Below are 24623 nucleotides of genomic sequence, written 5' to 3'. Positions count from 1 at the left end.
AATGTCGTATTTTTCCAACATTTTAATTCCAAAGTGCAGCATCAGGAATAAAAGGTTAAAATATGAAAAATAACTAAATAAAGTAGGACAGAGTGGTAGCAAACTGGCCAGATTGATTTTATTCACACCCAAGCACATTAGTGCCACTTATACAGAGTTTGCCAGTGAAGCGCTATTTTTGTTTTCTTGTCTTTGTTTTCTCTGGACTTGCAACTAGTGCACCAATCCTGGAGGTACTGCAAAGTGTGGATCGGAAAACAAAATGTGTACTGCAGCTCTGGGTCCAGGGATGTGGTCTTTTTACCATACTGCTTACGTTTTGTAAGGATATAAGCAATGGACATTGACATGGGTCCATTCAGGGCCCTGTAGTCTTGTCTTTAACTTTTGAGGCAAAAGAACTCACTGATTTCTGAATAGTGAGTGTAAAAGCGTTAAGGTAACCATGTTGTTCCTGCTTAAATTTCACATGGCTTGCTAAATTTTGCATTCCCTTTGAGTGTTTGCTTTTTCCAGGATGTTGTTAATTTTTTTGTAGGCCGCATATTGCTCTTGTCTATTGTGTCATTTAAATTGAGCCTCATCCAGGTGTTTATAGTTGACAGCAATTGGGTTGTAGTTGAAGGCAGTGTGAGCTTTTCTCAGTGGGGCAGTATGGTGTTCAGTGGGGGAGAGGATGTGGCACTATGACCAGAGCTGCTGAATTTGGAACTGGGGAACCCGGTTCGGCCTTAATAACCATCCCACCAGATGACTCTCCAGAGGGAGCACAATCCCATGCTAGACCTTAGAAGGCCCCGCAAGGCCTTAGCAGCCCTGGTGTCTTAGCACCAGCAGGTGAACCCTAGCACTGGCAAGTCTGGGTTAACCTTCAAGGTTTGTCCACCACAATCCATACTGTTCACCTCCAGTCTTGCGGGCAGGCCTATGAAGCAGCACACCCAAGAACAACAGTGACTCTGTCACTGAGGTCACAGGACCCTTGAGAAGGGCCAGCGCTAGGGTCCTGATCTTTGGGTGGAGGCATTATGTTTGCAAGTATATTAAGGTTTTAAAAGTGCTTGCTGCCTCCTTCCTGGCCTCCAGCAATTTTCGGCAACAATAAAAATGTCATGATGACTCTGGTGTTTAATGTTCTTCCTAGAGAGAGATCAGAGTTTTGTCTAGTGGAAGTTTTGACTCACAGATAGGTAGCACAGAGGGTTAATGTGCCTGCTGCAAAGAACATGTACCATGCAGATCACAAAGTGCACATAATGTAAATAGGTCAGTGAGCTACTGCTTTTGTCAGAGAAATCCTTTTGTTGCTTGCAGTTTATAAGTTAAAATCCTAATATAGAACAGTGCGCTATTAACTGTCATCTAAGAGCTGCATATAAACTGCAAGATATAAATTAGAGCATTGTGTTTTTTCCCCCAGTCTTTGGATATCCCAATGTTGCAAAAAGTGTTCTTTTGGACAGAAATCAATTCTGATTATTAAAGAGAACCCCCAACCACTGTATTACGTTTTTAATTCTTAGCTTGTGTTTCTCCAGACCAATCACTATTAACCTATATGGCCTACTAGTATGGTTGTCATGTGACTCCTACAACTTGTAGTCCTTAGTCTTATGTAACATTTTCTATACAGTGATTTACACACATATTGATTGTCTCTGAGTAATGTGTGGGATGTAAACTGCTCTGACACCCTACACTGGTATGAGCAGCGCTGTAAATCAAGTTAAATGCATCAGAGAGAGTGTGGTTATGGAGACTTGAGGGGCACTGTTAAAGGGTGGTAGTGAGGGAATCCATGGCAGAGGTGGTCATTTGGGGGCAATAACAAACATTAATGCACAGGGCACCACCAGTGCTAAGGCCGGAGCTGCCCTTGAGGCCAGTCTGCCTCACCCATAGGTACCTCCATTGGCCTTGTTTCAGAAGTAGTAGCTGGAACTCACCAGGGATTGGCAATGCAGAATTTGCACGCACACCAAACTAAGTTCACAAACTTCACAGTCTCTCTGCTTCATTCACAAGCACTTTTAACATGTACTGCTTGCTGTGGGGCCACTGGAATTAATTCTGCAGCAAAGGAGGACAAAATTATGCCGCAGTGTTGACTAAATTATGCATTTAAAAAAAGGCTGCAGCGTAATGCAGTATATTTTCTGACACTTTATTTTTTGACATGTGTACACATGCTAACAGTCTTTGGAAAGATGTTGCCTTATTAGTACCAGTGTAACATACAAATGCAACAGTGAGAAAGGTGATCAGTCAACATTTGCAACAAGCCATCTACTCCGCAGCAAAACATGTCACATTTTTTATTAACTTTTGATACGTTTGAGCTATAAACAATTTATTAGTTTAAATGGTCAGATCATGCAGCAGATCTTTCATTATGAGGCAAATATGGCAGAGCCATAATTATATAGAAAACTTGCAAACAAGGATATTTTGCCATTTATGTTTGAACTGCTGTTGTGGAAAAAGGGAGAAGTGCTGATGACAAACTCCATGGCTCGGCGACAAATAGCTTGTGCTTCCACATTTTCTCGTATTTGGGACATTCTGTGATTAGAAGCATATCCCACTTTGTGAATGTGTTTTAATGTCAATAACTCATTATAACCTTAAATAATCATGTGTATCCATTGGTTGATTAAACTGGGCAGTGAAATGCCTAACAAATATTAAAAATTGGGATGTTTGCGCATTCTGGCCACACCTCCGGCTCCGCCCACTGATCCAATCCTTGGGTTATTCTCGCCCTCTGATTCTCCGCCCACAGTTCCCCTACTTTTTTCCCCCCACTTCGACCACTGCAAAAGCCCCTTTATGGGCGGCATCCCTTCTCTGGTCAAAATACACCACTGGGCCCAGCAGCTACCTCATCCCTCTGGTCTTCACAACTGCAACTTGTCAACAGAGTATGCCTTTGTTCCGTCTTTCTCTTAACTCTGATCCACACTTTGGGGATCCGCCTGCACCCACAGGGTGTGTCCGAACTGAGACCCTTTGCAAGTCAAAACTGGTCAGACGGGAGGTCCTGTATGTTTTTTAAGGCCTTTGACATGGCTGCCGCCACCGATTCAGGTACTGCCAAATCACACATGATAAAATCAGTGTCCATAACATATCTTACTGTTGTGTCCTGCCTCACGTACCCATGCTCCTCAGCTATGTCTGTGTGGAGGTGAGTGTTGAAACATTGCAGGGAGGGCAGAGATTGAAATGGGACAGCTCACAGGGGAGACTGCCCACTGGAGCTCTCCTCGATCCATGTGACATCTAAATCCGGAAGCGTGTCTTTCTGCTGCAACATTTGCTGAAGCGAGCAGTGTTAGGGTCAGCCCTGGCTGGGAGTCTTTGCCCCCCCCACCTCCCCGAAGTTCAGGTCTAGTTGCGCCCCATGTTGCTTCCCACGTCGGAAGTACGTTTCACTGCAAGGAGTTTACAAGGGCTGTAACCTTTCTGAAGTTTCCATTCTCTGGCAGGTAAGAGTGAAGAGCTTTTTGTATTATTTTTTTAAAGCCTCGCTCCTTTCCCCTTCGTCCCAATACTAGTGGGAACGGTGGATGTTTCAAGGAGGAGCGGATTTGGCATTAATGCCATAGGTGCTGACTTTGGTTCTGGGGACCTGGGTTCGAGTCCTGGTATCGGCTCAACATCTTGTGATCCTGGGCAAAATCACTTAATTTACCAGTGACTTACGAAAAAAGAATTTGACCTTGATTAAAGTCACTGGTGCTTGTTTAACATGTTCCAATCCCTAGAGCGGAGTCCACAAGCCTAATATAACAAATATTGTCAAGTATGCCTACCATCTGTCCTCGCTTCTTTCATAGACCAAATTTAAATGTTTTCTTGTGCAGTTATTTCTGAAGCTTTGGAAGGCGATCTTCCTTATAAGCCAACTATGCTAACAAATTGACTCTTGATGCTGCTAGAGAATAAAGATGTATATATCCTTTTGAATCACTTATATCACATGTGTATGATGTAAATGTCCCCTAGGCCTTCTTGGAAAACTGTGGCTGGCCTCCTACTGACATGGCAACACCTGGCCATACTCCACATAATCATGGATTTTTTAATTCTGTCAGAAAGCATGTTTTGTGGAACTTCTTTTTCTGATATCTTGTATAGGGGCAAGGATGTGGCGCAACAGCCAGAGCTGATGACTGTGGAGCTGGGGAGCCAGGTTAAATTCTTGATGTCTGCTCAACATCCTGTGATTCTGGGCAAATCACTAAATCTCCCTGTGCTTACAAAAAATGAATGTGTGCTTGTGTAATGTAAAAGATGCTCCTGCAAACATGACATGACCCAATACATTTGGGTCATGTTCACGCTATATAAAACTGAAAAAAATATATTACAACATTTTGTGAGCACTCCCGTTTCCAGTCACTGCTCAAGACTGGAAGTGGAGCACAACCTAAGGATGGCAGAATCAAGAATCCATCCACACATTGTCTCTGTGGAGAAAAACATGCCCTCTCACACCTGAGTTTTGGGAGTGTTTTTGCTAATCTATCCTAAATTTTGTGTTTTATGTGAAAAATAAAGCACCAATGAAATTTTTTGTGCTAATTGTTTTCTTTTTATTTGAATAAGCACATGTACTACAAAAACTTCAGTTTACTAAACACTCTTACTTTATTTATTATTTGCCCTATACAACCTGGGCTCTGCAGGAGGGAATGGCCATCAATGATGCAGAGTACCAGCTTCTAGAACTTTTTTATCAGGTGGTGGTGGGGGGGCTAGACGTGTAAAAAGGTTTAGATGGGGGGCTCGGCCAACAAAAGTTTGAAGACCTCTGCACTAAGGAATAGTATGATTTACTATTTCAACACCTTCCCTACTGTTACTTAGGCTGGAGTGGGAATAGTAAATCATACTATTCCTAAGTCCAGCATCTCTAGCACAAGTCGTTGTAATGACTTGCGATGTAATGACTGCGTTGTAAATGTATCTCGTTGTAAAGACCGCGTTGTAATATCATACATTCCCATACAGTGCCTGTTCCATTATTCCACTCTTTCAAATCATTTTCCCTCAGGTAGAAAAATAGAATGGAAAGAAAGGAAGTACCAGTGAATGAGAGTAAATGAGAGTTACGCAGAGAGAATATGAAAATAAGTCAGGAAAGAAGTAGTGTCACAGCTGCCTTAGGAAATCTTTGAAATTCTTTACAGGAAGCAGAAGAGCACAAAAAACCCTTATCAAGAGATTGTCATTTAAGAATGAAAAAATTTAATTTACTCGCATTCAAAAAGGTTTATGTACATTATTTACATTCTATACAAAGCACAAGCAATCATCCATCTACTGTACACAATATGCCAATCAAACCAGTTGTCTTAAATATAATTGTACATTAACAACACAGATTTTAATAACCCTGTACATATTTGTATTGCACATACATTTCAAGAGAGAAACATATACATTGATGTACACATGCAACTACAAACACAACTCAGTGTGTTCTTATGAAACCCTTGAAATTATGCAGCTAGTTCAAAATAGTATATTTATAATCTGGTAAGATGTTGTATGTGTGAGAAGCTACCTAAATTTAGATTCTGGAGTCCTCGTGCCTTGAGTGTAATAGTGTAATAATTGTAATATTTCACCAATATTTTCAAAGTGAGCTTACTTAGAAAAACCATAATTTAGTGTTGATATTTGCATATGAGTCCTTTTAAAACGATAAATCATTCAATGCCCTTTATGTTGACAGGATAGCAGCAACAGTCCTGCACCAAAGTAAAGAAAGTGCAATTTTTTTGGGAAAACTTATTTATGAATCGAGGTAGGTCCCTGGGGAAAGATATGTTTTTATTTATTTGATAGTTTTGGATAGCACTGGTTACTGCTTATGGGTTGCTTGAGATGACTTAGACTTTACTAGATATATTCAGAATTGATGAGTCTCATTAAGTAGCATATTTTAGCATTTGGCTGCAACTCGAAGTAGGTAGCTTTGTTGGCCAATACTAGACATGGAGCTAAAGTGTTTTTTTTCATTTATAACTAAGGAGTAAACCTGACATTCACACAAGCCACGTATATATATATACGTATATATATATATATACGTATATATATATATATTCACTGAAAAAACCATGGGTTTCACACACGTTATAGTTAGGAATTAGCATTTAAAAAACCTTGCAAATTCACTGAAAAAACCATAGGTTTCACACATGTTATAGTTAGCTGTACATTTCACTCGTAAAAAACCAATGAAATTCCCCCGTTATAGTTAGTGCAGGCAACTATAACTCACGCGACCGCAATCCTCTGCTGATGATGTCAGATATTACATCACTGATGACATATGTGTGTTTATAAAAAATAAATATTTGTAATATATGTATAGCTAAAGATACAGTATTAGCATCAACAGAGGATTGCGGTCGCGTGAGTTATAGTTGCCTGCACTAACTATAACGGGGGAATTTCATTGTTTTTTTACGAGTGAAATGTACAGCTAACTATAACATGTGTGAAACCTATGGTTTTTTCAGTGAATTTGCAAGGTTTTTTAAATGCTAATTCCTAACTATAACGTGTGTGAAACCCATGGTTTTTTCAGTGAATTTCTACGTTTTTTTAAATGCAAATTTTTTTGGGAGATTTTTTGTAAACCTATGTATAAAATAATATATGTACTATATCCTGCATTATGGAAAGGTTTTTTTTTGTTGCATTTTTTCCGTGCGCGTACGGTAAGCTGACGGTACGCGCTCCGTACGTCATAAGTACGGTGCGCGTACGTAATAGGATACGCGTACGGTAATCTGACGCTACGCGCTCCGCACGTCATAAGTACAGCGCGCTTACGTGATACGTGCGTGACGTACGCGTACACACTGAAGCAACGTCGCGGTTACGCAGGGGCGTGTAATGCGCATGCGCGAGTGCATCTTACGTACGCGCTCCGTAAGCGTCACGTTTGCGCATGCGTACTTGTTTACGAGCGCGTACCGTAAGTTTACGGAGCGCGCACGGTAGGTCATGTGATCCACAAAGAACACTTTTCATTGGTTGAAATTACTTTCAGTCCCAGAAACTTCCCACACCACACCCATTCCCCTCATTACTGCTTGAAAGAACACTTTTTATTGGTTGAAACTACTTTCAGTTCCAGAAACTTCCCAAACCACACCCATTCCCCTCATTACTGCTTGTGATTCTCTAGGAGCAGGAGCTGAATTGTCTTTGGGATACAATGGCAGAACAGCAGACCTCTTCTGAGAGTGAGGCTAGCAGCACCACCATCATCCAGAGAAGGAGGAAACAGAAGAATTCTTTTGTATGGGAGTATTTTACTTTTCCAGAGGGGGAGAAAAAGGTCAATGCTCCACTGGTCACTTGCTCACTTTGTGACCGTGTTTTATCAAGAAGAAATCCTAGGAAAAAGTATTCCTTTGGAAATCACTCTATGATGAGACACCTTAGGGATAAACATCCCAGGACCTTTGCTCGACATACTGGAGAAAACTCTTCAGTAAGTCACCAGAGCCCAGCCTCAGAAGCTCAGCCGAGTACATCATCGGCAGCTCAGCTGAGCCCTTCCTCTGAGGTGGGAGCATCACCTTTTTCTGCTCCTCTGGACGTTAACCCTCGATTTGGCAGGGTTGTAATGAGGTGTATAACGTGTTCTGGTCTTATTGTTTTTGGGGAGACCAGTGTTCCCCTTATTAACAATAAGATAGACCAGCACGTTTGTAGACGCTCATAATATTCCCATTCTTTCTTTCCTCCATCCCTCTATGAACCCAACGGCTCTTTTAAGAGCCAACCTTACCTCACAATTTTTTTAATTTTTTTTTAAGCTTTCCTTTTTGAAATTTTTTTTTTACCGTGCACGCACGGTACGCGTAATTACGCGAATTTCGCGGAATTTCTCCGTTTACGCCGTGCGCGTACGCTGCGCGCATTCGGCGATTTTTTAAAAAAAAATTTAACTTTTTTTTTTGCCCTTGGGGGTCCTTCTGAGACCCCCTGACAAAGGCTAGGGGGTCAGGAACTGTCCAGCCTGCCCCCTTTTCACGTTATCCACCTTTGTTTTACACCCCCTCAGACTGCGAGAGACAAAATGGCGGCCGACACTTCCTGATTTCGACCGATTCGAATGTTTACTTTGATCTAACAACCAATCAGAATCGCGCTCGCGCACGGCACCGTGCGCGTACGGTAAGCTTACGGTAAGTGCACGGAGTGCGCTCACAGATATATATATTGATTTAAATGCTATTTTCTCAGGAAATACTGAACAGATTTACACAAGACCTGCAAAAGGCACATCCCTGACCTGAGGACTACCTCTCTGCCAAATTTCACATAATTCTGTTCAGCCGTTCGGGCTGTAGCTGTGTCTAAAGGTCCTATGGAAAAATGCATGGGGAAAACGCGTTTTGGGACCCCCCTTTTTTCTCAGCCCCCGCTTGACGAATCACCCCGAAACTTTCAGGGTAGGAGCGGAGCGTAGCGCCCCATTAGTTTTGAAAAATTCGCCAGGATTCGTCAACCGACGCCAAAGTTATTCCAAATAGAATGTTGCGGATTTCCTATGGAAACACGGTCCTAACTATAACTATCTACTGGCGACCGCCAGTAGATAATATATATATATGTACCTGCAGGTTTCTTTGCTACTCTTATTTTCAGGAAGAATTAGCATGGTGTCGATGACTGGCGCAGAGCAGACAGAAAGGGGACATGTTATGTCTTGCTACAAAGGGGTCTCCAACTGCACGTAATGTGTTCATCTAACTATGCTGCAGTGGACATAACTTATAGGTAAGCAGCAATATGAGGACCCTGTGTGCTCACTGTGGTTATGTTCACAGCTTTGCTTTCTCCCACTCTTCCTTTTTCTCAACACATTTCTAACTTTACATCTGCCTGTTGCTTTTTTTGTCTTGCGTTTCGTCTTAGGTCTGACACAGGCAAAAACCTTTTGATTTTTCGAAAAATAGAAGTACGATATAATTGATTTCAGGGGCTTTCTTTTCATTCAAATTTTCTTCCACTGACTGCAGCATATAGCATGGGGCAATAGGTCAGACCACTTCAGCCGATTGCTAACTACACTATGAGTGACGGCATTCTACCCTTTCACAAGTAGCACATCCGCACACAAAGTAGTTCTCTTCAGTGCCAATGACTACCACGCTGATGTATGGATTTTGAGACTGGAAAAAAATGCTTTTACTACCCAATTTGTTTTGATTGATGAGGGCTATTGCTTTCCCAACAACAAAGCTATGCATACAAATGACAAAATAAAGGAAGCATTGACTAACCCAAAAGGCTAGCAGCCTATGCAAGAACAATTGGCTTTGTCAGTGCATGTTATCCTTTTGTTTATTTCTAACTTCTCTTCATATCCCTCCATTACTTACTTTAATCTTCTCTCTTTTTTAACCCATTTTATCTTTCAGTTTTGCTCTCTTTTATCATTGCTCTCTTCCTACACCTTTTTTCTTATTCCCTCTGCACTTATTATACTCTATTAACATTGAAACTTCTTTCTCACACAGGCTGACTTGCCTCTGCCTTTCTCCATTATGTCTTCCTCTTCATTAGGTTCTAGGGTGCAAGGCAGACTTGTCATCAGTGCTTTAAATGGGCCGGTACTCACAGGTACTGAGTACCGGCACTTCTTATTTTTGTCACTCTGAGTACCGGCACTTCTCTACTGCCGAGGAGGGTACCGGTACTTATGAAAGGATAGGTGCATTGACTGCTAGGGCTGGTAGCTTGTCTATGACAGTTAAAACATTTCTGTAGCTGTGAGCCGAGCCCCGCTGAACTATTCAGTGTGGGCTCATTTGCATGATGTGGGTGTTCACAATCATGCTGTGTTGTAAGGAATTGAGGCCCCACTCACTCATCACATTTGAAAGTACCTGCACTATTTTTTTCCCATTTAAAGCACTGCTTGTAATGTGTTGGTGGGGACTAGGAATTTTGGTGTGTACTTGCAGGACTGCAAGTGTTCTAGTTTTACCTGTGGCACATTTTTAATACCCTGTCTGATCTCTCCCCTAGACTCTGCTTTTGCGATATTTCATCAGAAAATTCCCTCTTCTGTATATGATTTGCTTATTCGCCGGACTCACACCCCAGTCCCTTTTACCTCGCTGTTCCACCTAAACATTTCAACACATGTGCCACATGGAGTCATAGTGTCAGCTCTGCGTACAGTAGAAAAAAGCTGTGACAATTCTCAGCAATCTATCTTAGTGCAGGGGATTGAGGTAAACAGACCAACCAATGCACGTAAAATACTTATTGCCAAATTGAATAATTGAGAATGGACACATCAGCCACTAGCCAATGCGCCTAGTCCTTGTGCAAGGTCATAGAAAAATATTCACCTTCTAATAGCTAAAGAAATCCTATTCAAAGGAATTGACATCGCAATTGTTTCGAGATCCCAGCTAAATGTTTTCAGAGTGGAATTTTGACAGGCCTATGGAATTAATCAGCATGTCGTGTCGCAGAATTTATCAATACTAGCTGCACTGTTCATCAGATTAGGTGTTAGGTTTGTCAACGATACAATATTGGAATATTGTATGCTAATTTACTGCAGACAGTTGTGTGGGGTTTACGGGAATAGTGGTCTTATTGGAAGGATGTCTGCTTCAGTACTATACAATGACAAGTGAGAGGTTTCAATATTGAGTGAAAAAATATGAATAACTACAGTATAGCGAGAATATTTAACAACTTAATGCAATCAAAACTCTGAGTCCCCCCTGTCACCTACTTGCCCCCAAACATTCCTGTCATATTCATGCAACATGTTTAGTCTAAACTGAATGTGGTTTGGGGGTTTCAAATATATGTCAAATAAATATATGGATTAAAAGTGTCAATGTGATCTTCGATGTAACATCCAAATGATCAATTCATGTGTGTGCAAGTCCAATTCTGATCAAATGTGCTTTTTGATTAAATCGTTGGGTCCTGTGTTCGCACACTCATGTCTGGAGTCCTTTGGCAAACTAGGAGCATATTGATCAAATTTACAGCATAACAGGGCAATGTTGTCAATAAGAAGTAAAAAGAAAGTAATTTGTTCTCCATGTGAAGACTGGTTTCTCCACAGACCTGTTTCTTGAGATATGCAGAAAGAGTTGAAGAGAAATATTGTGAGATCTTCTGAACCACGATACAGAGATGCTGTTGTATAGACAAACTGAAGAAGATTATTACCCTCAGATTGTTAAGAAAGCATCCCTTAAAATCCTGCTTCTAAAGGTACTTCGGAAAAGGAGCTCCATTATTTTGGCATCCTTGTAGAGAAACAATACAACACAATGTTTTTGTACTTTGTTGTGTAAACTAGTCAGGAAATTTATAAGGTAGCAGTGGTCGCCTCTGTAATCGGTTGGATCATCTGGAACTTGTTTACTCTTGAAACTGGAATGTCAGATGTACAGAATTTAGCAGATAATAAAACTTGCTCTAAAATAGCCCTTGATGTAATGCTTGTCATAGCACTGTAACTAACAAGTTATTGTTAACTAACAGCACTATTTTCTTTCAACCCTGAAGAAAGAAAAAGTGAATCGGGCCACTGCGTTTTCATATTGAGATCCGCATGTTGCACAAGAGCATTAAGGTAGATGTTTCCAAGTCAGCCTTAGAAGAAAGATCTTTTACGTCTTCGGGAAACCGACTCTAAAGGACATTGCCTTATGTCAATATTGGAGATATTGTTGCCACTCTCATGTCTGCTATTACATCTTCAAAGTGTGGACCTCTCTGTGCAATGTCCCGCCTGCCATTCCTTAGATGGGAACCAGTGTTGTTTTAACAATTTCTCTTAGAATCTTGTCTCAGCTGGCCCCTAGAAAGAAAACATAAATGCAATTAGTATACTTCCTTGTAGAGAGAAACAATCAATCTTCCTCATTCCCAAAATCACAATAGCTCTTGATGACTAACAGTTATATGTGTACTAATTAATTATTTGGGGGAAGTGCCCAAAACAAACATGCCAAACTGGGCAGATCTTCAAGTATATATGTTGCAAATATGTTGTACATATTCTAAATGTTCTAAAATTCAGGAGATGTGATATTTTTAACCTTTTTTAAGAAAGTATGAAACATTATTAATCTCCATCATCAAAAATACTGGGAGCAAATGCTGTTGGTGCCAGATTACAAATCACGGGTTCCGAGCAAATTACAATTAACCCCTGGTTTTTGCCATTGCAGTTTCTTCCAGATAATGCCTAGAGAAATTTGTGTGGCCAAATTAATACCCAAGTAGGGAACTATGCTTTACTGCTAGTTGCACACATTGTTATGACATGTTAGTCCACATTAAAAACTCATAGTCTGATGCCAATAATGTCTGATACTGTGGGTAATGGTATTTCCCCTGTGCATTTTTTTCACTCTATTTTTTCAATAAGACCAAAAGAGTATATTATTAGCTTTCTGTTCAGCAGTATTGGAGGGCATCACACCTTAATAATGTTGCCAAATAAATCATAATCTAAACCAAAATAAGCAAGTTTGAATTGACCACCTAAATAAAGGCTTCTTGTGTCATCTTCCTCCATGTGCTATCATATATCTGGTAGTTTCAGTAGGATTCTGCTGTTACAGCAGGGTGTATGGCTAGGGTTTTAGGACATATCCCTTTGAGTAAGTGGAATCGAGGTCGTAAAAGATTCACAAGTCAACGCTGGAACCTTAAACATTCAGTGGCAGACAATGAAGTATTTTTTAAGCATGTTGGTGGCTTGGGACATGCAAAACTCAGCCCCTTCAAGAATGATTTCTTTCAAGCTTCACCAAGTTGGTGCGTTTAATGGCCTCGTACTTAAGGTAGTGTTAGAAGATTCATGTAAATTGCGCAACAGGAAAGTAGTATTTTTGGTGGAAGAGAAAAATGGGAAACCTTGTAGCCTGGATAATTCTTCAGCAACATACATTTTTGGAGAAACGATTCTACCAACATTTTTTTAGGATGATTTGATTGTAGGTTTTGCTGTGTCAAGTCCACAAAATGTATACATTTTGTATTACTATATCAGTGAAATATAAATCAGCAGAGCCCTATTGGTACTGGCAATTGCTGCTATATTCTGAAGGGTTTTGAGTTTAACATTCTCTTTTCCCCAAATCCCTCTTAGCAGAGGATTATGATAATTTTGCGGCCTGTGATAACTCTTGATACAATATCTCTTCTTCTAGCATAAATGGGTGAGAGAAATAAATGTTAATTAGACGAAGCTGTCACTGCAATTGACTGTTTCTACCCAGACATCATAGAGCCAAATAATATACCTGTCTTCTTCACATTCTTTGTATGAGTGAATACATTACCAGCAAGATGAACCTTTTCATAAGACTCTTTGGCATTGGGAAGTTTCTGAATAGAAACTACACTAAGTAACTAATTTTTCTTGTGCAGTTAGAGCTGTTCATGCTTTATCCCCTTCTGTTAAAACTGACTGGATATATTCGACATTCATAGGTCACTGATCTACACCATTTGGGTTTGGTCTTGACAAGCAAGACATCACAATTTGGTAGGACTGGCCAGACAAGGAGGTTTAGCAGCTCAGATTTGCTGCTGTAGTCACTGGGTTTACAGGACAGATTTATGGAAGAGCTTTAATGTGGCTTTTGTTACTTTGATGTGAAAGCCTTGGATGAGGAAACTATATGAAGAAAAACTATCTCACTACTTACATATCTGGGTCTTGTGCGATTACTGTGTTAACTGAAATTGATGTAATGGTTGCCATTAAAGGTTAAACCACACAGAAGACTGACTAAGATCCCGGGGAAAACTGTACATCACTAGCTAAGCTCTGCATGAGAAGCAGCCTAGTTTAACCCTATATAATCTTTTGTATAACAGTGGGTAAGGCACGTTTTAGTGTCAGAAGGGACACAAGGTTCCTTGGAAGGAACCAATGCCAACTATTTCTCTACTTTGTGAAAGTACACATTCATACACGTGGATAAAAGGATCCTCACTCGTACATTAAATGAATATTTCAAGTTACAAATGGTTTCTTTGACCATATAGAAGAATAAAGCTGAAGGCTGTGTTCCATAAAAAAGTCAAGACATGCAAGGTGGTTTTAGACATATGGAGAGATTATGCCAAGGAATGCTCTGTCACACCATTGGTTATACCCTGGAAATGCTTACATCGTTGGACTGTTACCCTTTCGGACTAAAGTGACTGTTTAATTCCGATATGTAGAATATATGCATAGCTTGCAGTGAATATGAATATGCAGCTAATAATATGTTGCAAAAACTAATTATATGCAGATTATTGTTTGTCACATTCTAAAAAAGCAGCACTCTGGAATGTGCAGAATTATGCTGCACTGTTGCTTTTGTGTAATGAATTATTGCTGTGCAATAACACCTACTGCAATACATGTCTCCTTACTACTAATTTCCTTTTATGGTCTTAGAGAAACACATTTCAGAAGAGGTGAACAGCTATTTGTGTATTTTTTTTGTTTAAACAAGGATTGTAATTCTGGTGTGACACATCCTTTACAGTGCCCTCTGGCTTTGAAAGTAGACATTGGAGCATCACAACTCAACTGTAAGGGTAAATTATTGCAGATTATGTCAAGAAAATAAACTATGTATTTCTATACATGTATTGCAGGCTTCCGTGTAAGATACAAATAATAATACATTTGATGGCTAACAGAAAAATATTTTTTGGAGCTCTTTTGTTTTTTTAACACTGTATATGTATATGATAAAGCCTCGAAACCTGCCAATTGTCAGGTCACGAGACTGTGAGGTTTAGGAAGAGGCAAACATTGAAGAGACAGCACATAACAATGGAAATTACCCTGTTCGACACATAAACCTACACATTTCCCAGAGTAGGAGTTGCAGCCTGCGACACTAGAGGATATCTAGACACGCTTCGTGGTCAACGGTGCTTCTCACGCTGAGCTCACTTGTCTCGCAATAGTGGTTGCTGTGACTCCTTGCTACTCTAATTAGTTTTACCTGGCTTGACTCGCTCCCTCATTTTGTTGTTTTTTACCGTGGATGGTGAAGTCAGTTCCCTTGTTATCCTCACTCTAATCCTTTTGTTGAGATTGCCTTTCCCATCCAGTCACCTTCCTTCCGGGTGCTGCAGCGGTTTTTATCTTCAGCACCCATGCTGCTTTCAAGGGTGCACCGTGAGCTAGTTACAGCATACCATTTGCCTGCACCGAGTATGTCTCTGTCTATGGTATTTGTGTCTTATACTTCCCTTTGGTTTGCAGACCCATGTAGCAATTTGTGTTCTCTCACCCTTAGGAGGAGTCCTAACCTTTACCTTACTAAAGACACTGTGCCTGGCAATACAGGCCAGATCTTTCAAGAACTGACCTGCAGGATTGCCTTACTTTCTCTCTGCCCCCATTCCCTCGACCCTTTTCCTCTTAGCCTGGGTCTTCATTGCCATCTTTTACGAGGGAGTTGATTGGCGTCAACACATCATTCTTGTAATATCAATTACTTAATAGTAATGTACTCATGAATCAAAGTCTCAAAGCCCAGTAGGGATGAAAAAGAGCAAGAGGGCTTTAACCTCGATGAATCAACTTATAGTACTTATCTGTTATTAGGAGAAGATGCAGCGATAGGCATCCTGACCCAAAGGAAGGAGGGCCAGAAGATGGCATCCAGTAAGACCACACACGTGTTTATTGTTCAAGCAATGCCTTCGATACAGGAAGAGGAATTGTTGAGGGCATTTCCAAAACAACTCGCTTTGGGTGCGGGGCACTTTTTTAGGTTATGTGTCATGATGGCACAACAGTGTTCCACCCCAGTGTTTACAAATTGTAGAGTCACAGCCTGCACTGATTTCACTGCTCCTTCTTTCCTCTACACATTCATTTATGCAATGCCCTTCCCTGGCCATCTGCCTCTCCCTGGCTCCTTCACACACAGCTATGTGTGAGACTTCAACTTCACATGGTTAAAGTGCAAAGCTTGCCATATGTTTTTTTCAGGGAGATCTGGGACACCCTCAGGCTCCAGTTTTAATGGAACCATTGCACTGCGTGAGGGTCAGGCATGGTTTGCAAATATACTACAATTCCTGCTTCCATTGAGCAGTGCAGTGTTGGGATTACAGTAGGACCGATCTGGTATCCCATAATAGGCTTCCACTGTGATAAAAGAAGCATAGGAGTGGGGGTGGCTGATTTACATAGTTGCACCTGTCTGAGAATGACACATGGCTTGCATGAATACATAGATAGTGATCTACTGCCAATTTCTGCGAATAATGTATCGCCAAATGGGCTTCCTACTCTAAAAGCATACTTAAATTTATGAAAATGTTAAGTAGATATTGTGCACGTGCCAATGCAATATGTGCAAAGTTTGTAGCAAAGTTCTGGAACTAATAGGTCCGTACTTTTATCCCTGGTTAGGGCAACTTTTACAAGTGCGGTTCAGGTATAAAATATATGGCAGCCATACTATTACTACTTTTACTACTTAATTGCTGCTAATGGGTGCCACAGCTTCTTTCACAGGCTGTGGTGGAATACAGTGATTAAGTTATTGCACAATTCTCACAGTTGGGTCTTCAGTAAACCTTGAAAATACCTTGGATTTGTTCAAGTTGCACAATCAGGAAGAGCAAAGCATACATCGTGTTGTTGCATACATAAATGTTGTTGCAGTCCCATTTGTCCCTCTATTAGCTTTACCACTGGTGCTCAAAAAGGACTCAGAAAGGTCCATGGCTTCTCCTTACTCCCTTGTCACATCCATAATGACAGAAAGTCAAAGGCTATTAATAAACACAACTTCAATATAACAGGAGATGAATTATCTTCAAGAATGTTATAGCCAACATTTGCAACATTTAAAATTACTTTTTATATTCTTACCAGAAGTTGATACCTGATTGCATAGCGCTTAGTACTTTAAACACAGCATATATATGGGATGTGGCAGATTTTCCTGGGCCTTTGGGAGCAGGCCAATGTTAGAAATTGACCAGTAGTTTCTACTGCAGATGTGGATATTGCAAGATTTGATTTTGTTTGTAAAAGTTATGCAAAATCACCTGAAACTTCTTTGGGTTTGCTAGCTAATATTCCATGTAGAGTCTGAATACTAGTGCATACCTTGCATTCAAAATGTACATGAGATTCCAGCATAGATTTGGTTCGAAGGTAAAATGTCTTACAGCTCCAGTTTTATTGTTCTGTGATACATTTTGTGTTCAAGCCAGTTTCCAAAGGGTGAAAACTACCCAAAATTAAAATATCAAATTCCATAAAATGTGGGTAGTTCAAAATTGATGAGTTTTGCTTGTATAACCAGAATATCACCCACATCTAATTGATATTTCGGGGAACTAAGAAAATTCCTTGTGTGTGATCCATATATGCTTGCTTGGGCCAGGATCTGGCCCAGTATCAAGGAGCAATTAATGAAGAGGGTGAAAATTGCAGAATTTAAAAAAGACATCGCTTAACGTCAATTGAGAAATTGGGACTTCTCCTGCAGTTTGTGATGCTCAAATGTAAGCATTATATTCTGTAAGATAGATTAAGGTTTTCATGTATGGTGTTTATGAATTAAATCCTCCTTGCCCCTGTGCACTTTGGAATCAAAAGAAATGTGTAGCCTTGGCAAAACCCAATGCTTCTTCGAAGAGGCTACACTTTTATAGCCAGCTTCTTCATGGGGAAATGTTCACAATTAATTTGAATGACATGGTAAAAGAGGTTGTATCACTGGTCATGGATGGGAGGGCACAGCAATTGACTTCTCAGGAGACAGCCCTGGAGAAAGCTGTAGTTGACAAATGTGTGGGGGCATGAGGGTAGAAGTTGGACTCCAGGACTTTAGATAGGCCTATTGTGGATATGTAATTGCTTTAGACTGTAACTAGGGACTAGTAGGTGAGGTTTCTTTCGGAGGGAGGCTGGAAGAGAAATCTCTATCGATGACGATAAGAAGTCAATGACGAATGTGGTGATTTTCCACATTTTGTTTTCAAAAACAATTTTAGGCACATTTTCACTGGACACTCATTTAAGGTGTCTGAAAATTATACTAAACTATGGAAAGTTCAAAGCTAGTCAGTACAATATGAGGAATTTATTCTAAAACTCAAAACACGGCACCAAATCTTTCAACCACTAGTCATAGGGAAGGAAAATAACTATTATGCTCATGACAAATAATTCTATAGGTCTGTTCCTTTCAAGGTCATTCAAATCAGACATCTATGAAGCAGTAAATGGATGACTGGATATGCTAGTACCAAATTCTAATTAAGGGTTATCACTAGTTGCAAAATGAAGACCATTAACAATGACTTATGCACCATAAATAGAAAAGTGAAAACTTACTGCGTGTTCCCTACTGCGGAGGTTTCCATTTTGGAATTCAGCCACGCTATCATACATATTTGTGCCTTTCTCCTGTTGTAAAAAAGAAATAGCATTTCTTTTAGCAAAGTATCTACCTCTTACATTTATTAGCAGTTTTCATTCAGAGATCATCCCAAAATTCTTTAAAAATACATTTTCAAAATGCTTATTATCTTTATTATTCTATGTACATTGTTGTGAGACAAAGAAGATGAGAGCTGCTACTTGCCATCTGAGCGGGCCTAGCGGGATGGATGGACTTAATCCAAAATGAAGGGTCCAACCTTAATAATTATCATTAATCATTCAGGAGAAGTTGGTTTTCTACAACTTGTGAGACTCAGAAATAAAATTATGTACCAGCATCCTCGGAAAATGAAACGGTGTGCTCCCAAAGAATTAGCTTACTAAAGAAGTATTGCATAACAGTTAAAAGGCTTTCCCTCAAATTTCTTTGGGACATTCATTAGAGCAATGGAAAAATGATTTCAAGGGAGCTCTCAGTGTTGGTTTGGTTGTTGTTATTGCTGTTGGAAAAGCAAAGTGATTTATGCTCATCTTCACATGATGTCAGCTATGTTAAGGGCCTCATTATGAGTACCCTGAATTTTGGTCCACAATAAAGGAGTTAATGATAGCCAGAGCATCCTTTTTTTTTTTTGATTTTGACAGAAATTTTCAGTGCAACACAGCTGTTCGCCCACAACCCGGAGGCCGGCAGCATACAATCCATTATCAGCATTACCCTCAAGACACGGCTTGTATGCCTACAACCCGGCGGGCCGGCAGCGATGTATCGATCACAGGTTACAACATATACTATGTTCACTCGACAGCACCTTGCAACGTATGACGCAAATTTGTGCTTACATATATCTTGCAAAACAACAGCCCCCCATCCCTTCTGCCTTACCCAAAATGTCTGTAATGTCACACCGCATGTCTCTTGGTGTATGTGGTTGTCATGGTCAGACACGCCCCACACTCCCCTCTATGGCTCTGGTCTCGAACTACTCTCCCCTTGCGTCCCTTCACTTGGTACTGCAACCCTAGAAATGTATCAATGACCCTATTTTTAAAGCCACCCCACCCACGCTCCACCGCTTAACCCCTTTGAAGGTCTGAGCCTCCAGCGTTTAACCAGGCCACAAATGGTTTCCAAATGTCTGTCGGCCTGGATCTGCTAGGCATTAATTCCCAATAGTGTGACAGTTGGTCTTTACAGTATGCCGCACTATTCACCCACGCCGCTTTTGTAGGTGGCCGCTGCTTCTTCCAATGGATTGCCACCTGCCTCTTAGCCAGCAGCAACAGCATAGCCGTGAGCTTTCAAGAGCTCTTTGGGACATCAAAAACAAAACCCAGACTCACCGTCAGTTGAGTGGCCTGAAACTGATGCTTCGTGATTTGACGAATGTACCCCACTACCTCCACCCAAAACTTCTCTATCGGTCCACACGCCCATGCCAAGTGTGAAAATGTGGCGTCAGGGGCCCCGCATCTGCAACATCTCGTGTCCAGATGTATGCCCATGCGATACAGCTGGGAGGGCGTTCGATATAGCCTATGTAAAAAGTTGAAGTGGATTAGGCGCAGCCTGTAATTGGGTGAGAGTTGTTCCAATTGCGAGCAGCTTTATTGCCATTGCTTATCCGTGATGACAATATTCAAATCTCTCTCCCACTCTGCCCTGGCCGTCCATACCGTGACCGGTGATTCTTGTTGTGTTATACTATAGATACGCGTAATCAACTTACGAGGAGAAGGGTTAGACAGCACATTTTCTAACGCAGGTACTGCAGGAGGCACCTGTGGGAAGGACACATCTCTAGCACACCAAGCTGCCCTAATCTGATAGTATAAGAGCGTGTCTGATCCAGTCGGTGTTTGAGAATTGCACATCTGCTGTAATGTCAGGAATGTATCATCTGTAAAGAGATTCCTACCCTTCACCAATGCATGCACCGTGGCTCTTCATGTGACTGCTTTATCCATTAGTGGAGTTAGCAACGGGTTACCCCCCAGTGGCATGGACGGTGCGTATAGCTCCTCCAGATGAACCCTCTTAGCAATCCCTTTCCATGCCCATCTCATGGTTTCAACCGTGTCAATTTCTAATTGGGGCCTTTTATAAGGCTGGTAGATCGCGGTATTCAACGGAATGGGAGCAACACTGTCCATCTCTACCGCCACGTGGGGCTGAAAGAGTGTAGGATGCTGCCAGAAATGCAAATATTGTGCCTGAACACTATAGGCATAAAGTTCGAAATCAAGATCCCCTAAGCCTCCCTGGGCAAAAGGCAGTGTCAGCAGCTTCCAGGACACTCTGGGCTGCTTGCCTGCCCATACCAAGTCTAGGATATGAGATCGCAGTTTCCGAAAAAAATGTGTATTAAGCGGCATTGGAATATTGACAAACAGGTATAGGAGCTTGGGTAGTATCACCATTTTTACAATGGCTATTCGACCCATCAAGTACAGCGGTAAATGTCTCCATTTCTGTACTTTGCATTCAAGCCAGTCCACCACTGTTGCGTAGTTTGCCAGCCATATCTCATGCACCGATCTACTCGCCCATATTCCTAAATATCTGACTAACCCACTTGCCCACTGTATGGGATATTCTGTGTCTACCTGAGTGTTGTTATCGGTGAGCGGAAAGATCATGGATTTAGACCAGTTTACCTGTATGCTCGTAAGCCCTCCATATCGCACGATCTCTCTCATTACTGCCACAAAATTGTCCCTGGGGTTTGTAAGATAGATTATCATGTCATCGGCATACATTGAGATCAACAGTCCTCTGGACGTGAGTCCAATACTCCTTTGTGTATGATGCTGGCGGAGCCGGGCAGCCAATGGTTCCGTTGCGATGGCAAATAACAGTGGCGACAGTGGACAGCCCTGTCTTGTCCCCTTAGTTATGGCAAAAGACTCCGATACCTGCCCGTTTTTCCTGACCCATGCCATAGGCTTTGTGTATAGCAACTGAATTTGTTTGAGAAATAGGGGGCTGTCCCCCATACGGGGCAGCAGCACAAAGAGGAATTTCCACTCCAACGAATCGAATGCCTTTGTGGCGTCTAGCAGTGCAGCAATTGCTTGTACATGGGGGGGCCAGATAGTGCAGGACCCCAAACAATGTACGTAGATTATGTGCAGTTGAACGGCCTGGGATGAAACCAGACTGGTCTGGCAATGCTATCTGCGGCAGCATTGGTTGCAGCCTGTTAGCAATGAGTTTGGCATAAATCTTAGCGTCCAAATTAATTAGGGAAAGTGGGCGATACGAGTCTGGCACAGCGGGGTCCTTGTCAGGTTTCAGCAGGGCGACTATAGTGGCCTCTCTCAGCATGGGGGGCAGGATGCCCATCTCCATAGCCTCGAGGTATACCTGTAAGAGTCGAGGTGCCAGTATATCAGAGTATTCTTTATAAAAGGCCGCTGTGAGGCCGTCCGCCCCAGAGCCTTCCCCGCCGGCATACTGCTTATTACTTGCCTAATGTCTTCCACCGTAATGGGGAGCTCCATGTATTGCCTGGCACTGTCGCTAAACCATGCCAATGCCATGGTATCCAGGTAGTCCACTATTTCAGACTGCGGCGGGTCAAACTTGGAGGTGTATAATGTTTCGTAATAACGGGACATTGGGTTTAGAATTTCTGGCGGTGTTCTAACCAGCTCCCCATCCTCCGTAAGCATTTCAGTAATATAATCTGCTCCCCTTGGTGGCCTGAGCATGCCCACTAGTGTTTTCCCAGCTCTTTCCCCCTCTCCATAGCGCCGTGCCTGAGCATTTTTATATAAATACACCGTTTCTCTCTCCCCCTCTACCTGAAACTGCGACATCTTAGTCTGGATCTGCACCATAACTCTCCAATCTCACGCTCCAGTCTCTGCAAAGTGGAGCGTATAGCTCTCAGGACCCCTGTTTTAAGTGCTATGCAATCTCCCCGAATCACAGCTTTAATGCTTCCCATAACGTACCAGGTGAGTCCACCTATCCCTCATTAAGTGTGAAGTAGTCTTCAATTTTCCCCCGTATCTCTACCCTAAAAACTTGATCTTGCAATGCCCCTGAGGGAAATCTCCAGCTGAACGGAGAGATGTATGGAGCGGGCACTTTAATTGTCAGCTGGGCTGGTGCGTGGTCCGATAGTGTACGTGGGTGGTGTGCAGCATCGGTCACCCAGGTGTGCATATCTCTAGAGATCAGCCAAAAATCCAGCCTTGACCAAGCGCTGCAGTGGTGTGTCACACATGTGCCCTCTCTAAGAGTAGGGTGTAGCGCTCTCCAGGAGCCTACTAGGTGTAAGTCAAATATAATCTCCTGCAGCATTGCAGTTGCCCTCGGGTGGTGTTCACGTGATGCCCCCTGCCTGTCTGCCACGTCTGAGAGTACCGCATTGAAATCACCACCCCAGATGATTGCAGGGCTATTCAATGCCTGCACCGTTTGTCCAATGTGTCGAAAGAAATCAGGGTCATCTATGTTAGGGCCATATGTATTAATTATCACCGTGGGCGTATTGAACTGTGTGCCCTGTAGTATAATGTACCGCCCCTCCCTATTTATCATTGTGTGATGTGTGCGGCACTGCAATCCCCTGCGCAACAATATAGCCACTCCCCGTGAGTAGTTGGAGTACCCCCTGGCAACCACCTCCCCCCACCTTTTGTTTCTAAGCACACCCGCGGTACTGTTCGTCAGGTGTGTTTCTTGCAGTAGACATATGTCCGCACCATGTCTGGAGAGGTAGGAATGAACTAGTCTCGACTTCCGTCGATCATTCAAGCTTCTAACGTTCCAGGTGAGACATTTTAGATGTGGCATAATGAGAGTAGACTATGGATACACGTACAACCTGTAGCAGACGTTGTGCCCCCCAGGCCAACTGTGAAGAAAAACTCAGGCAGAGCGCTTTCTGTCTCAACAGCCTGTCTGTGTCCACATGTGTGTATATCCACTCGCATCCCCCACCTTCGACTGCTGGGTGTACATTTATTGTTTGGCAGATACCCAAAAAAGAACTGACCCCTCCCCCCTTCCCCTCCCACACCAACCCCCCAAACAGGTTGTGACTCCCCCCCCCAACTTCCCACAATTGCAAACAGTAGCTCCATGGAAGGAGCCATAGGGGAATCATCCCATGGGGTACATGGGTCCACCGGCATAAAACCCCTGCACTCATGGCAGGGTGGCTGAACTTATCGCTGACTGCCCCAAGTCCTGCCAACATCAAATGCATGCAACTAGGTCAACATGTGCGCCCGGAGAGCCCGACACTGCAAGAAAAATTGTAATTGCCATCTATTACTATCGCAAATCCAAAGGACTCCCCAGCCAGCCACATCACCCCCCTTCAATAAGTCTTAAATATGGACTTATCTGCCCAGCTGGTGCAGCATGCCGGTGTTCTCAGTCATTATCGCTCAGATTATTCATTGCATGTGAATCTTCCGACTGCGTTTTCTGTCTCTGCTCCTTAGCCATTTGTTTTGCGTAGGTCAGCGCAACCTTCGCATCCGTGAAGAAAGTGGGTTTGCCAGGACTTTGAATCCGCAGCTTGGCAGGAAGTATCAATGAATATTTGGTGCCTGCCGATCTGTTGGAAAATCTTCTTTGCTGGCAGGAACTCTCTGCGGGCCATTTGGACTTGAAGCATGAAGTCGGGGTACATTGCAATGTTATTCCCATTGTATTGCATGATCTCCCGTGCTGATCTGAGGATCGCATCCCGATCTCTATAGTTGAGGACTCTTGCCAGTATAGGTCTCGGCGGAGTACCTGGTCGCGGCCTAGGCCCTAGCGTTCTGTGGGCCCGCTCTATTGGGAACATGGGGGACAAAACAGGGCCGAAGAGTTCTTGCATCATGGTCTCTATGTACTTCTCCATATTTTGAATGTCTGTAGTTTCCGAAATGCCTATGATTCTTACGTTGTTCCTCCTCGATCTTGCTTCCAAATCCTCATTCTTTAACTTAATCACCTACAGCACTCCATCCATTTCTCGCAGTTTTTTGTCCAGTTCTGTGTGTCCCTCTTCGGTCTCCGTGACTCTAGTTTCCAGTACACTCGTACGTCCCTCCTGCTTTTCCATCCTCTGCGTTATCCTGTCCATTTGCTCTGACAGGGAGTCCATTTTGGAGTTGAGGCCTTGAAGACTTGATTTAAGCTCCTTGAACATAGATCAGA

The 24623-nt window shown here is 42.3% G+C and overlaps 1 protein-coding gene across 1 annotated transcript in view; it reads right to left on the bottom strand.

Annotated features, from left to right (window-relative positions):
* Positions 1 to 9020: 9020 nt before the first annotated feature.
* LOC146856094 (chloride anion exchanger-like) overlaps positions 9021 to 24623 on the bottom strand; it is a 104945-nt gene continuing 89342 nt past the window's right edge. The window contains exons 20-21 of the mRNA XM_085654114.1: positions 18407 to 18478; positions 9021 to 11878 (exon numbers count right to left, since the gene is read on the bottom strand). Coding sequence (XP_085510240.1) covers positions 11855 to 11878; positions 18407 to 18478 — 96 coding nt within the window. The 3' untranslated portion in view covers positions 9021 to 11854. The remainder of the gene's footprint in view (positions 11879 to 18406; positions 18479 to 24623) is intronic.

This window comes from Triturus cristatus, chromosome 4_1 (genome assembly GCF_964204655.1).
Source record: "Triturus cristatus chromosome 4_1, aTriCri1.1, whole genome shotgun sequence".
Lineage (NCBI taxonomy): Eukaryota > Metazoa > Chordata > Amphibia > Caudata > Salamandridae > Triturus > Triturus cristatus.
This window is presented reverse-complemented; position numbering and strand designations above follow the sequence as displayed.